At 40.0% G+C, this 15879-nt stretch overlaps 1 protein-coding gene and 1 pseudogene across 4 annotated transcripts in view; both read left to right on the plus strand.

Moving 5' to 3' along the window:
- LOC146478930 (uncharacterized) overlaps positions 1 to 85 on the plus strand; it is a 1820-nt pseudogene extending 1735 nt beyond the window's left edge.
- LOC146478928 (TNF receptor-associated factor 2-like) overlaps positions 1 to 15879 on the plus strand; it is a 50291-nt gene that overhangs the window by 29543 nt on the left and 4869 nt on the right. For all 4 annotated transcript variants that reach the window (XR_014864982.1, XM_085111226.1, XM_085111225.1 and 1 more), the window contains one exon: positions 387 to 1044. Coding sequence is in view for 3 of the 4 variants with exons in the window: in XM_085111226.1 (XP_084967352.1) it covers positions 387 to 1044 (658 nt within the window). In the remaining variant the exon portion in view is untranslated. The remainder of the gene's footprint in view (positions 1 to 386; positions 1045 to 15879) is intronic.

Raw genomic sequence — 15879 nt, forward strand, 5'->3', positions numbered from 1 at the left:
ATAAGAATAGCATAGTAACTTTATGAGAAAAAAAATCGGCTTGAAAGTTGTCTCTTTTTTCATCGAAATGAATTGTAAATAGTTTTTAATAGTTCTTTTTCTACTTTTAACTTGTGAATAGCAATTTGCTTGAAATATGTTAATAAAGATTTTATATTTTTTCATTATTATTATTATTATTATTGTTATCATAATAATAATAATAATAATTATTATTATTATTATTGTTATTATTATTATTATTATTATTATTATTATTATTGTAATTATTATTATTATTATTATTATTATTATTATTATTATCGTTGTGATGATAATGATGAAGATGATGAGAATGATGATGATGATTATTATTAAATATTAATACACGTTCCATGTTTTGACAGGTCCTCAGTCAGAGGGAAAAGAAAGATCATTTGAAGAAAGAACATGTTCACCACTCCGTTCTGATTTTGCGTTTTGCTGTTGGGTTAAGCAGGGAAATTGAAGCCATTTTGACACGTGATCCCAGAATGGCGTCTAGAAGTCCTCAAGTTTTGTCAAACTACGATAATATTATTCAGGATATTCTTAACCGGATACAACACAGCGCAGAGGAAACAAGGAATCTTCATGGGAAATTGCAAGAACATAGCCAACGTATCACCTCTTTGGAAAGAAAGGTGGCTTCTTCGAACTTGCCTGGTACAGCGTCATCTGGCCAACGTCTTCCTGATTCGGAGAACAGCTTACCAAATAGCGACATCAATAAAAGACTCACAAACCTTGAAAACAAAACAGCTGACCACGAGGTGCTCTTGGTGGAGAATAATCGCACCACAGTGGAGACGAGTCGAGAATTGGCAAATGTTAAAAGACAAGTGGAGACTACCCAAGAGACTGCACGAAGGACGGAGAGGCGGATGGAGTCCATTGAACACACACTGGCTCTCAGAAATGTCACCTTGGCTGATTTAGAGGAATACGTCAGACAACAGGAGTTTTCCAGCTATGACGGCCAGTTAATATGGAAGATTGTTGAATATGCGCGAAGACGAAACGAAGGTAAGTTTTGCAGATGTCACTAACTTATGTTCTGCTAAACGAATAACTCAGTTAAAGGAAAACATCAATAGCGCAAAGGAAAAAACATAGCGATTGGAGATATTTATAGACCACCCGATTGGAAGCTAAGAGATTTTATTCTTGAATTGGAACAGTTAATGCTATTTCTAAAGAGAACAAATCCGTGTTTTTGATGGGCGACTGGAATGTAGTCTGATGAACCATTCATGTCATCAAGCCGTGGATGAATTTCTAGACTTATTGTTTTCCACTTTTTCCCTTTGATTACCCAACCTACTCGAAAAAGTTCGCCCAAGGCTTCGCTTATCGACAACATTTTTGCCAATGAACCGCTTAATCAATCCATTAGCGGGTCTTTTTCTTAATGACATTTCTGATCATCTTCCGATTTTTGCTGTTATATCAGGGTTTGAACAGGCTTTCGATAGAAATAAATATTTAACCTTTGCCTCCAAAAATCCAGAATATTTAACTAAGTTTAAGTCAGAGATTGAAAATGTCGACTGGGCAGAGTTGCCAGGTTATAACGATCCTTCCTAGGCTTATGGAAATTTTCCCACGAAGTATACAGCTATTTACAATCGCTGATTTCCGTTTAAAAAAGCTAAGGCCAAAGGTTACACACCTTACAAACTCTGGCTTAATAAAGCACTTTTGATATCAGTTCGAAAAAAGAATATACTATATAACCGTTTTCTTAACAACTCCACCCCCCAAACAGGGTTTCTCTACAAGTGCTTCAATAACAAGCTCAATCTCTCTTTCATTAAGAGTTGCTAAACTTTTTTTTTACGGAAATGAGATTGAAGAAGCAAAATCAAATATAAAAAGCACTTGGACATTACTCAATGTAGCAGGGTTTTCAGGGTTTCGTCACGCGTACCTGCCCCACGAACGTCTGCTGAAACGAACAGCCACTTCCGTTCGTCGACTGCGGACCAATCAGGAGCAGTTTCCCAACTTTGGGTAAACTCGTGTTTGATATTAAAAATATTACCCTAGACAGGATGGCGGACTTAAATGTGGTTTTTGGTCATGTATGCCAAACGTTTGGTATAAGGAAGTTGAATGCGTATCAAAGAGAAGTCATAGTGCAATTTGCGCAGAAGAAAACTGATGTGTTAGTAAACCTTCCAACTGGTTATGGAAAGTCACTTATTTATCAAGCTCTATCGTTTGTTTACAATTCAATTCTTGAAGCCGCTGGTCACTGATTGTTGTTGTGGCTTCGCTGCTTGTAAATCTTATGAAGGACCAGGTAGACAAATTGGCAAATCTTGGAGTTCTTGCCGCTTCTCTCAGTGAAATCACTAAAGAAAATGCCCGGGGGGGGGGGGGAGGGGGGTACTTGGGTTCAGTTTTGCTGGGTATGTGCCGCTGGCCTCTCAGAGCCACTGCCCCATTATAGTCTATTTTGTGGCCAGTTATAGACCCCATCTCAGTCACTTTTTGGGAAAATGTAATTTTCGCGATCCCAACTAAGTCACTGTCTATTTATGCATCTACTTTCAAGAACGGAATGTAATGCGAGGTGATTGTTACATTTAATAAACAACAACTTTCTGAACTTTTTAACCGAGACCATTTTGAATCCCTACTTAATAGAATTTTCTTACCCCAAAAATCCGAAAATGTGCGACACCATTCTAGGAGCTATATTGAAAATGCAATCCCATTCTAGTCAATCCAGTCGTGAAAATGCGACCCCATCCAGCGGCACATCCCCATTAGCCTTATATAAGGAAGTACCCCCCCCCCCCCCGGAGAAAATGTAGGGTGTTGTGGAAGGAAAAATTTCAATCGTATAAACTATATGCACGTCCGGAAGCTACGGGTGATGATTTACGTTGTTTCGCAGTAAGTGATTGGCTTTACTTGTCATAATGAGTCAATGCTGATTGGTCTGTTCAGACAAAGGCAATTTGCCGACGAACGAAAGTGGCTGTTCGTTTCAGCAGACGTTCGTGGGGCAGAAACGCGTGACGAACCCCTAAGAACGTCTGCGTGGGAGGCTATGCTCAATGAGGTCTTGAATAAGAAACGTTCGAAAAGCTGGCGGATTTACATGTAGGAAACAGGCGAAAAGCTGTGCAAGGTGTTACATATTTTGTGCTTGACATAATTTTGGGGCCCACTGTTTTAGCTTAAACTGTGGGCCCCTAATTTCTTATTGGTTATTGAAGTAAACACGAGATACTTTCCGATAATCTTTCGATTTTCGTAAACACCATTCAACTGAATATGATTTAGCTCTATTATATAAGAAAATTTCTTATGCTGTCAATAATAATGAGGTTACAGTGGGAATATTTATTGACTTGCCTAAAGCCTTCGACACGGTTAATCATCAAATTCTATTAGATAAGTTACATCACTACGGTATTCGTGACGTTGTATTTAAATGGTTTTCTGATTATCTAGAAAATCAGTTTGTCCAGTTTAATGGCATTCACTCTTCACTTCATTATATCAAGAGTGGCGTCCCAAAGGGCTTCATTCTTGGTCCTCCTCTTTTCCTAATTAACATTGATTATCTGTGTGACGCTTTAAAGGTTTTAGACTTCATTCATTTTAGTGATGACACTAACATCTGCTTTTCTCACACAATAATGTAGATGTTATCGAAAAAAACTTTGAATAATGAATTAGCTCAACCTCGTTCCCAGGGTGAAGAGGAGAGGCCCTGGGAACGAGGTTGGAATTACCTAACCTAACAGACTGGTGCAAGCCAATAAGCTTTCTATAAACTTTAAAAAATATAATTTTATGGTTTTTAAACCCAGGCAGAAAAGGCAAACACTTGACATCAATCTAAAGATTACTCAATGTGCCATTAAATGAGTTAATGAAACTATTTTTTTTAGGTGTCATTCTTGATATAAATTTAACTTGGAAACCACACATTGCTAATGTGGCTAGAAAAATATCCAAATCATTTGGCATAATTTATAAAGCAAGTTTCTGCCTTCCTACCTCCTCTTTATGCACATTGCATTACAGCTTAGTTTATCCTTATCTTGTTTACTGCATATCAGTATGGGCATTGACCTATCGTCGTAATTTAAATCGCATTTTTTTACTTCAGAAGAAGGTTTTAAGAATCATATCAAAAATGCTGAACTTATATTTAAGCAACTTGAAATTCTAAAACTACATGATATTTACCGATTTCAAATTGGAAAGTTTATGTTTCTTTTCAAAACAGACTTTCTTCCTGACGCATTCAAAGAAATGTTTTTGCTCAAAAGTCATATTCATCGTTACAATACTAGACATTACAATATTCTTTTTTCTTATTTCCCTGTGCGGAACGAATATCAGACAGTTTGCAATAAGTTTTCTTTAATTCAGAAATTCGGAATGCTGGGAGTATTTCTCTGTTTAAATCTAAATTAAGATCTTTTCTCCTAATTGGACTTAATTCCTGTTTTGAACGTGCTTTTCTATGTTTTGCTTTCTGTGTGTGTTTGATTGTGTTCTTGCTTTTTAACTAAATGTATTGATAAATTAAATAAGCTACGCCTAAAATCCTGATTTGAAAGTTGTAATTTTTTTTGAGGAGCCTGTAGCTTGTATAAGCCCCAATGGTTTCTCTATGGGCATCCTCGCCATATGTTTCTCTCTCTTTTGTTGTTTATTTATCTTTTATATTTTAATATATATTTACCTTGTAACAAAGTGCAAGAATAATGTAAAAAAAAAAAGTAATAATAATAATAATAACAATAATAATAATAATAATAATAATAATAATAATAATAATAATAATAAATAAACTGAACTTAACTGAAACTGAAACATAAACTGTACAGCTGAGGTGTACATACTGTGTAATTGACGGTATTGTCCGCGCGAATTTACAGTTCACTATTCCGCCAGCCTCGCAGCTTACTGTATATCAAGAATGTTTTCAGGTTGTAGATTAACTTTTTTAAGTAACAATGCTCAGACTTGAATGACGAATTAACACAGTCAAGGGATAAATCACGAAACTGTCTGGAACGTTAATGAGCATGCACGACCAAAAATTTGGCTTTAGGCCACGAGAAGAATCCATCTTAGGCTAAACAGCAAGCAAACATAACAATTCAACCGAAACTATGAAAATTTCTACCAAGCCGACAAACACATTTTTACGATTATCTACCGTTTCTGCACTTCTTATTCTGTCAATTGCTTCACTTTTTAACAAAAACGTAAATCGCGTGATTGTTGTCTCTCGCTCCCAATATTTGTAATACGCACTGTCACACAAATTGCCCGCCATTTTGAATTAGGGCAAAATGGTACACATTACATTACAGTGTCTGTACTAGAATTTACACAGACATTATTTGTCATTGGATTTCCATATAATGGTCTATAATAAACAATTATTGCACGAGCGCGCGTTGGATATGAGATGATAGATAGCCAACGAGGCACGTAGTGCCGAGTGTGCTATAGTCATCTCATATTCAACAAGTGTAAGTGGAATAATTGTTTTGTTAAAAGCAATCAAGAAATATTGCTAGATTTCGCTGATTTCGCATTGCAAGAACAATACGAAGACAATTTAAGACAATTTTTGATATCCTCTCTTACCATGCCGGATTGGTCGAAGGGTAGAGGCCAGACGAAGAACAGCCCCAGGTCCTCCAGGTTGGGGGTTGGGCGGCGGGCTGATAACCCGCTCCTGGAAAATGTTATTTATTACAGAAACGGAAACTAGAACTACCACTGCACCCTATCGGGAAGCAGGGGTAAGAGATGTTTATACCCGGTTGGAAAAACGTGCGAAGCAGCGAATGACGCATAAACCGCCGACGAAATCGCTGTCGCCAAAAGCGTATGTAAAGATCGGGCAATGGAATATAAGGACAATGTTTGAGACTGGTAAATGTGCCCAGGTGATCAAGGAGATGCAGAGGTATGGTATTAGTATTCTGGGAGTAAGTGAAATGAGATGGAACTCTTGTGGGAAAATGAGGATAGCTACAGGCGAAACTTTGCTATACTCAGGAATGGATGAAGGTGGAAATCATGAGGAAGAATTTGGCTTCATTCTGTCTAAAGAAGCTGCACAATGTCTGCTGGAATGGGAACCAGTGTGTGAGAGGATAATCAGAGCCAGGTTTAACTCGAGGTGGCAACAGGTTACCATCTTGCAATGCTATGCCCCAACAAATGAGGCAACGGAGGGGGCGAAGGATGATTTCTACGACCAGCTATAGACTGTTTTGTAGCAGGTGCCATACAGAGATGTGAAGATTGTCATGGGAGATATGAATTCTACGGTGAGGATAGACAATACAGGCAGGGAGGAGGTGATGGGTAAAGATTATCGAGCAGCGAAAGGTGGCAAAAAACACCGCAAACATGTCCAGAACGAGAAACCAGAAGAGAGAGGCAAGTACATGATACCAAGAGTTGAATAGGGAAGTGAAGAGGAGGTGTAGGTGAGACAGGAGGGTGTATGTGGTATCAGAAGCTGAGAGAACTGGGGAAGCTGGAAAGAGAGGTGACGTAAGGACTTTGTACGAGATCACCAGAAAGCTAAGTGGCAGATTCCAAAATACGTGTTAGCAAGTGAAAAACGAAGCAGGCGTGTTGCTCAGGACAGTAGAGGAGGAGATGCACCGGTGGAGAGAGCACTTTCAAACAGTGCTTTACCATGAAGAGCCTTTCAACCCGCCAGAGGTGAAGCCAAGTGACGAACTTAACATCGGGACAGGTCGCATTACACGTATTGAAATCAAGAATGCTATAAAGACGTTAAAAAACGGGAGGGCTGAAGGAGGTGACAATATTCCACCAGAGGCAATTAAGGCGGGAGGGGATACATCAGAGGAGGTTCTTCTAAACCTCTGCAACAGGATGTGGAGTGAGGAGAAGATACCAGAGGAGGGGAGGAAATGTCTGCTAATCAAGCTGCTTAAGGTGGCTGAACACAGTTTCGCCTCGGTGGCCAGCGGTATTACGTAACACGGCGCGGCTTTTAAAAACAAAAACAAACATGGCGGCCAAGTCCGTAGCAAAAATATTTTTCTCTAGTTCTCGTCTGCTTGTAAAATGTAGTTTCAATTTTCGTGCATTTCTCAGACGGATAAATTTAATTCCAAATAATTATTCTGTCCGGCTATTATGTGCAAAATGGCCGAGTCCAGCAACTCAACTCAACAATCCGTACGATAGTCGTGAAACGAGTCGCGATCTTTGCGTGACAAAAAGTTGCCAAAGTAAGCACAGGTTTACAAGCTTTTTCGGTATACCCCTCGCTAGCGCCCTGCTTTCCTTGGTGTTTGGACCTACCGCTTTCTGCGGGGAAAATGATGAAAACGAATTTTCAACGCCCGGAAAACAACCTTTTTTTCGGTCGCGGACAGCGAAAGCCGCTAAAAAAAGAGCAAGGACTGAAGCCGCTCGAGCAGAAAGTTGTAAACGCCGCTTGTTTTCAGAAGAGGACGATGAGAACGACCAGCCACCTCCCGTGCTAGACCCACCAGTTCTTCGAAAAAGAGAGACACAAACACAGCAATTGGTAAGGATAAATAACATCATATGACATTGGCTCTTTTTTGCATTTTTCTTTTTACAGTACTTGGATTATTACAAACTCCATGTAAATGTTTATCTTTGTATTTATTTACAGACTTGCAGTACTGGAAAGGATCAGGAATATAAAAATCCAATTAAACTATCAGGCTACAGATTTGTTGATATGGGTCTGCTACAACTGTCTTTACAAAGTTGTCAGCACTGCAAATCCGGTAAAGAGCCCACAACATTTCCTTATCAATATTCCTACAATGCCTACTCTCAGTCCAATATCTACATGTGTACAGTACCCCAAGGGAACCAGAAATGAAAATTCTCAATCACAGGCACACTTTTGTACTGTACCAAAGTGACAAATGCACACAGCATTTTATTAGTTTATTTATTTATTTCCTGCTAAAGTTGCTACCATTACTGGAATAATTTTTATACGATCAGTCATAAAAAAAAACTTGCTGGTGTCCACCAAACATAACAGTCTGATGTAACAGTTTACAAATATCACATAGATGGCAAATGCTTGGACAAGCACTTCAGTGTCAACAAACTATCAGAAATATTTTCAATCTTTTTTCTCAGCACCAGGACTGGATTATTGAAGCTTTTCAGATAATTTTATAAGATGTATCCTACATGTATGCATTGTTGGAAAGTAAAATTATATAAGAAACCATTGTAAATCGTGCCTCACTTTTGAGCCCCAACAGTACATACATGTATGACTGATAGAAATTTAAAATACTGGCTTTGTAGCATATAATAAAAGTTTTATCCTCCAATTCGTTTTAGGACCTCTTTGTATTTCAAATGCAGTGGAAGAGAAAAAAGAAGGCTGTGCAAGTGTTTTATCAGTGGTGTGTCAAATCTGCAAAAAGATCAACAAAATTAAAACTTCGAGACAGCATCAGTTTGGCAAGCGAGGGCCTCAGCCATATGACGTAAATACTAGAATTGCACTTGGAGCCATCGACAATGGCATTGGATATAGCCACATCAATAGCTTGTTAACAACCCTTGATGCACCATCAATAAACAGAAGTGCATACAAACGCCGTGAACGAGAAATAGGCCTAGCCATAGAAGATGTTGCAGCAAATTCATGTGAAATGGTCTTAGAAAATGAAATTGAAATCGAAAAAGCAACTGGAACAGTTCCTGGCGAGGATGGCCTGCTACCTTTATCTGTGTCATACGATATGCAGTGGTTGAAACGTGGAAAGGCAAACGATTCGCTGACTGGACATGGGGCAATAATGGGTTCAAAAACTAGACAGGTCATAAATTTTGCATCTGCTAATAAATTTTGCAGAATTTGTGACAATGCCAAGTCAAAAGGTACACAACCTACAAAACATGACTGTCGTCTGAATCACAAAGGTTCTTCCAAATCTATGGAACCCCAGGTAGGAGTTAAGCTTTTCAGTAAAGCACCAAATTATGGTGTCAAATACTCAGTGTTTATAGGAGATGATGATAGTTCTACGATAGCAAAGATTCGAGAAGAGGTGGTCTATAACGTTGAGAAATGGTCAGACACTACTCATGCAACGAGAACACTTGTAAGTCATTTACACAAAATAAGCGCACAGAAACAAAGTTGTCCTAGAGAGTCTCCACTATCACCAAAGGTCACTGAATACTTCAAGAAATGCTTTAGCTACTGCTTGAATCAAAACAAAGGAGAGCCCCAAAAACTAAAAATTTCACTTGCTGCAATTGTTCCACATGCTTTTGGGGACCATAGACAATGCAAAGACAACAACTTGAGCTGGTGTATGTGGCATAAAAATCCAGAAAAATACAAACACAAAGATCTCCCTAATGGCACCGACTTAAAGGGTGAAAACTTAAAAAAGGTTCTAACTGATTTATTTGAAGTCTACACCAGTGATCTTGTCATTAACAAAATAGTGGAAAACGCATCTTCCCAAATCAATGAAAGTTTCCACAGCACAGTTGGTTCCAAGGTACCGAAGATTCGTTTTTACGGAGGAAGCGAAAGTTCAGATCACCGAATAGCTGCTGCTGTCGCACAAACTAATCTGGGTAAACAATATTTAGCTGATACTCTGCGATGCGCAAACATTGAACCTGGTACAATTACTGAGAAAAAGATAAGGTCAATGGACAACGAGAGGGAAGAACAAAAGAAAAGGAAGGCTACTGTTGAATTTAAAAAACAGCGAAGGAAAAATTATTTGAAAAAAAAGTCAAGAAATAAATCGGAGCTCAACCGGGAGGAAATAACTTATGAGAGTGGAATTGCTTTGAACTTGAACCCCGATTTACTTCAACAAGCCACTGTCCCGCCAGAAACTTTCAAAGAATTTGAAAATACTGTACCTACATTTACTTGCCGACCTCCCAAGAAATATGTCAGATGTCCAACTGGTGAAATAAGTAGCGGAAATTTTGTTTTCGTCGTTTTCGACACCGAAACAAGCTGTGGGGGGAAAGAAGCCGAAATATTACAACTTGCAGCCCAAACCAAACAAGGCAACAAATTTTCAAAATATACACTTCCAGAAAAGGGCATTTCTCCTCATGCTACGCGAGTAAATAGATTGCAAACAACTTGGCTTGGTGGTAGAAAAATGCTTCATCGTGGAGGCATATTCTTGGAAACTGTCGCGTACAATGAGTGTTTGAAATCGTTCGTTGATTTTCTCGAAGAAATTAGTTCACTAAACGTGCCAGCTGTTCCTGGTAGCTCCATGAAAGTTGTCCTCATTGGCCATAACTCTAACACTTTTGACACTCCTGTGTTACTGAGAACAATCCTTCGCTATTTTCCAGAGCTCATTCAGAGAATGAAAGATCTAAATATTCACTTTGCTGATAGTCTCGTTCTGTTTCGTAATCTTGTCAAAGACCAACGCGAAGCTCTGAAAGCAGCTGACGGTTCCTATGTCAACATCAACCAAGAATCTCTATACAAACACCTTTTTAACAGTGATTTCGACGGCCACGATGCAGTTGAAGATGTAAAAGCCCTAACAAAAATCCTCTTCAACTCTTCCATTCACACAACAACAGAAGAAATCATCAACAAGAGCAACACGACATCGCTGAGTTCAGCCATGGAAGATCTGGCATACCTTGACAAAAGCCACAGTTTGCTGAAGTCCTTTGAAGGAGTAATCTGTTCTGGAGTCGTTAAAAGGTCTTTGACCAAAAGACTGGCTGATTCCGGAATTGGTTTGAAGGACCTTTAAAACTTATGGAAAGCACATGGCGAGCAAGGACTCGTTGCCATACTGGCAAATCCGCCAACAACAAATAGATCGACTCGCCGCCCTCGTGGAACTTCTGATGTAGTCGCTTTAAATGCACTTGTAAATCACTTTAAAAGTCGGGTGGCCGCCGTTGCGAATGCTGAACCTTAGGTTTTCTGTTTAGTTTTTCGTCGTGGACACATTTCTTAACGCTTCGAATTCACATACCGCTCGAACCGCTCGCAAAAAGCTGCGCATGCGCAGTATGTTCGAAATTTGTGAGCGCTTCGTTAGGTAAACAAATCTATTTTTTTTAAAATCCAGTCATTAGAAATCCATATATTTTTGCATGCTTTCAGACAAAATTACGTCTCAGACACCAGAAACAAAAAAAATAAAAACTGACAGAGGAAATCAGCAATATGCCCAAGAATATAGTAAAACTTTATTTTTGTAAATAAATAAACACCTGTCTGTCAGAATCGCGTGAAGTTCCCGTCATAAAGATGTCATAGGCCCCTTTACATGTGTGCAATTTTAAATAAAAATCTAATGAGTGGATTTTCCGATAAATGGAAAAAACTAGCTTTATTAGGTTGCATTCGATCTCTTCCATTGCCATGGAAACGGCCCACCTTATAAAACCAACTTCACAAATCAACTTTTGCGGTATTGTTTATTACTTATGCCAAGTATGGGCTCAACAGCTATTAGCATTTAAATGTGGCATCACGCAGAAGTACAGGTACTCAGATTTTCCAAAACTGTGTTCAGCCACCTTAAGAAAGGTGATCTGTGCTGCTGTAAAAACTGGCTTGGCATCATGTTACTGAACATGGCAAGTAAGGTGTTTTGCAAAGTGATCCTAGAGCGCATCAAGACTGCGCTGCATGAAAAGCTGAGAGAGGAACAGGCGGGCTTCCGAGCGGGCCAAAGCTGTACGGATCAAATAGCAACACTGCGGATTATTGTAGAGCAGAGTATCGAGTGGCAGCCCTCCTTGTACATCAACTTTATAGATTTCGAAAAGGCCTTCGATAGCATCAGCAGATATATTTTGTGGAGGTTGTTGCGGCATTACGGGATGCCTGACAAGATAGTCTCCATCATCAGAGTTTTTATGAGGGTTTTTCCGCACAGGTGGTACACAATAGGCAGAAGACACAACCATTAAATATGAGGACTGGGGTAAGACAAAGATGCCTGCTACCTCCCTTGCTGTTTCTGGTCGCCCTGAATTGGGTGACGAGGACAGCCTTTGACAGGAAGAGAGGCATTCAGTGGACCTTTACGAAATCGTTAGAAGACCTTACCTTTGCCGATGTTCTGGCCCTACTGTCGCACAGAATACAGGATATGAGAGATAAGACACGGGCCAGAGAGGTACAAAGTGGGGAGGCCTGAAGATCAATGCCACCAAGAGAAAGCTGATGCGTGTTGGTACCAAACGTGGCGATGGTGTGTCGGTCGCTGGGGAGCGGGTTGAAAAAAGAGAAGGAGTTCTCATACCTTGGGAGCATTGTAAGCAAGAAGGGAGGGACGGATGAGGACATTCAGGCACGTATTGGAAAGGCAAGACAGCCATTTGCGATGCTGAGACCAATATGGCGATCCACGGCACTAACAACCAAGACCAAGCTGAGAGTCTATAGGTCAAATGTGAAGGCGGTGCTCTTGTATGGTTCTGAAACTTGGAGGCTGACCAAGGGACTAGAGCAGAAGCTGCAAGTGTTCATCAATAAGAGCCTGAGGAACATTTTTTGGATTTGGTGGCCTAGAAAAATCAGCAACAAGGAGCTTTGGAGACAAACAGGGCAACGACCGATAGAGGAAGAGATAAGACAACGAGCTTGGGGCTGGATCGGCCACACGCTGAGGAGACCAGATGGACATGTAGTCAAGAGGGCACTGGAGTGGAACACACAGGGGAAGCGAAAGAGAGGGAGAAGACCCCAGTACACCTGGAGACGCACGAGAATGGCAGAGTTGGCGGCGAAACATCTAACGTGGAACGAGGCAAAAGGCACTGCACAAAATAGGGTTCGGTGGCGCGCGCTAGTTGAGGACCTATGTTCCACCTAGGAACGAAGAGGAATAAGTAAGTAAGTAATTCCTCGGGCATGGTATATATGCGTTATTGACCAAGCTTGATCGGTCAAGATGGCTGGATATTGGCCAAGTTAAGAACAAGGCCAATATCGAGCCATTCTGACCGAACAAGCTTGGTCAATAAAGGATTTACTAAATGGCTTTACCTTCAAGTTAAAACTACAACAACAAAACAAAACAGGACATGAAACTGCTCTGCTCGAAAAGAAATTCTTCATAGCCGGCCGGTGCAAGATTTATTTTCAGTACATTTTCTGATTAGCATGTAATCGTGGAAAACAAGGAATCCTAAATCATCTTAGGGCTCTAACTTTATAATGGCTTAAAGGGAGTAAACAATTATTGAGAAGGAAAAATTTAGATTTTCGCAAGAGCGGAAAGATTTGAATAGAATCCGGCAGACTCGCCATTTTCAGCCGATCGCGCGGTGGCGTAAATAATAAACATTTTTACACAGTTTACGGCTTCCAATCATTAATTCTTGAATGAAACAAGAAGCTGTTTCCAGCTTATACTCGGGCCATATTTGACTGTGTGGTGCGTAAAGCCTCGCAGGCTACCAAATAGATAGATATAGAGATATAGTGAGGCAATAAGTAACAACCAGAGAGAATTGCATTTCTTGCAGTCAGATTGAATTACAGGGGAAAACGACATTTGTCATGCGAATGCTTACGTTTTCATCTTTCGTTTAGAGACAGAAATCATTTGTACGGTCCTAATATGTATGTGACGCCGGGTCAATGACGGATCGTAATTTTCGGTATGGTCTAGACCCGGGGGGCTACTCCCTTATGTGACCTTAGGGTATGGTTTTCAGGGTGTTTTGTCTTGAACGGGGTATCTATTTCATCACTTTCTGTCTTAAACAGGGTATTCCTACATGACCTAATGGCTTAAACAGATTGTGATTGCCAATGCATTAAAATACAGTAAGAAACTAGCTAGTGTATTCTTATTTCATTCTAGTCTTAAACAGGGTGTGATTTGGGGTTAAATGCCTTAGAAAGGGCCTGAAAATTTTGAATTCTGTCTTAAACGGGATAGGGAAATCGGAGAATTGTGTCTTAAACAGGGTCAGGGTTTGAACGCCTTGGCCGCACCTCCCTACCCAAGCATCTGTTGAGTACCCCCCTGGGATCTAGAGTAACGTTACGCATGACGCGTACGTTTATATCCTTGTACGTTTTTCAATGTTTCGCTGTTTATATTTTTAAACGAAATTCAGGGGAAAGCATTTGTTATTCACCTTTCATTTGAAGACAGAGACCGCTTCTACATTGATTGTTTTTCTATAGTAAACGTGAGACATCTTTATCTATCTTGGCCCGCGAGGTCATAGACCGATTTAGTTGTCAAATTTTCGGTTAAACAAAACTAACCTTGAGGCACTTAGGTTTGCCTAAAAAACGCTCCGGTTAGTCTAAAGAGCACTCCAGTTAGCCTTAATAGCACTTAGGTTAGCTTAACGGTTATCAGTTTATGTTGGGGTTGTTCATGCCTCGCATGCCTCGCATGTTTTGTTCATGCCTCGCACGTCTGGCTCGCATATTGTAAACACTCCTCACGGGCCCGAAAACAAAGAACGCGACCGAGAATTTAAAGAATTTGATAACACGACAGAAAACGTAACTCGTACCAGCCGAGTACAAAAAACGAGACCGAGAACAATAACTCGTGGCCTGAAGTCTTATCTCTCGGCCCATCGCGACGCCAAAAAGAAAAAAGAATTTGATAATGCTACCGATACCTTAACTTGGTTCGCCCTACGGCCCGAGTAACAATAGATTTTGAGATTATATGCAAACATAAGCCGAAAAAAAGAGCGGGTAAATCAGAAAACTGGGCGAAACTTTGATAAGATTTTGTTGTTTACAACAAGCAAGACGCGGCTAAATTAAAAACGTGAGCTTCTTCTGGCGAACTTGAGAAAAATACTTTTCTGAACTGCTCTAAACACTTAACGCAACTTCCACTACGCTATGATTTAAATACAGTCATTGTTAACCTAGAGAACATATCAATTTGGCACTCGACTTGAGACAATAAGTTTTACAAAATCAACTCTATCTAAAATACTACACGCGGAGCAACTCACCGATTCAACTCATATTCATTGTAGGTGAAACAAAATTTTCACTACACCAGGACGATTCCATTCTCTTTCTTTTCCTTTAAGTAAATGCTGAGAGTTGACCGAACTTTTTAGTGTGCGTTTTCCCCCAAAACAACGAGAAAATCTAAGAAAAGATTGCATTGTTGTTGGGATTAAACTTTCGATGCCAAGCGGACGGGCAACGGGTAATCCCGAGCGGGCAAGATAGCTCCATCTTGCCCGCTCGGGTAGCCAATCACAGCGCAGGATTTGACTCATCTTGCCCGCTCGTGGAGCCAGCCATATAATAAAGTGGCTTATATACCATGGAGGCTAAACCATTATACAATGATCTAGTTTTTAATAATCACTGGTAGCCACATCGGTTTCCAGCACTCACAGCGCTTTTACTTTGACGGATCAATACGACCATTCTTTATCAGTTCCTGCAACAACAATGGTACCAAACAAATTCCTAATTATTGGCAAACAAAACATGGTCAATTTTGGACGAAATAAATTACCATAGCAACTGTATAACGTGTTTAGTGGAAAAACTGAGAAACGAGCTCGATGAACATGCCAAGACGCGACTTTTTGCAATTTAGTTAAGGTGGTTCTGTATCCCTCCCTACAACTAAAAAAAATTCAATTGTTGCTTCTTGACATGCTGATTGTTTTCTAATGTTTATGCATTTCTTTGCTACCGTTATTATAGTATCCACTCATAAAGAACAGTAGTAATGACCAATTTAATTGTTACTGATGGAAAGTGCTAGAAAATGTTGTGAGCCACCTTAAAACGGCGGACAATTGGCGGGAAAGGGCTTATTTAGCAGATGTGGCAGCTTAAGTTGT

This window comes from Pavona decussata, unplaced genomic scaffold (genome assembly GCF_977016875.1).
Source record: "Pavona decussata unplaced genomic scaffold, jaPavDecu1.1 SCAFFOLD_61, whole genome shotgun sequence".
Lineage (NCBI taxonomy): Eukaryota > Metazoa > Cnidaria > Anthozoa > Scleractinia > Agariciidae > Pavona > Pavona decussata.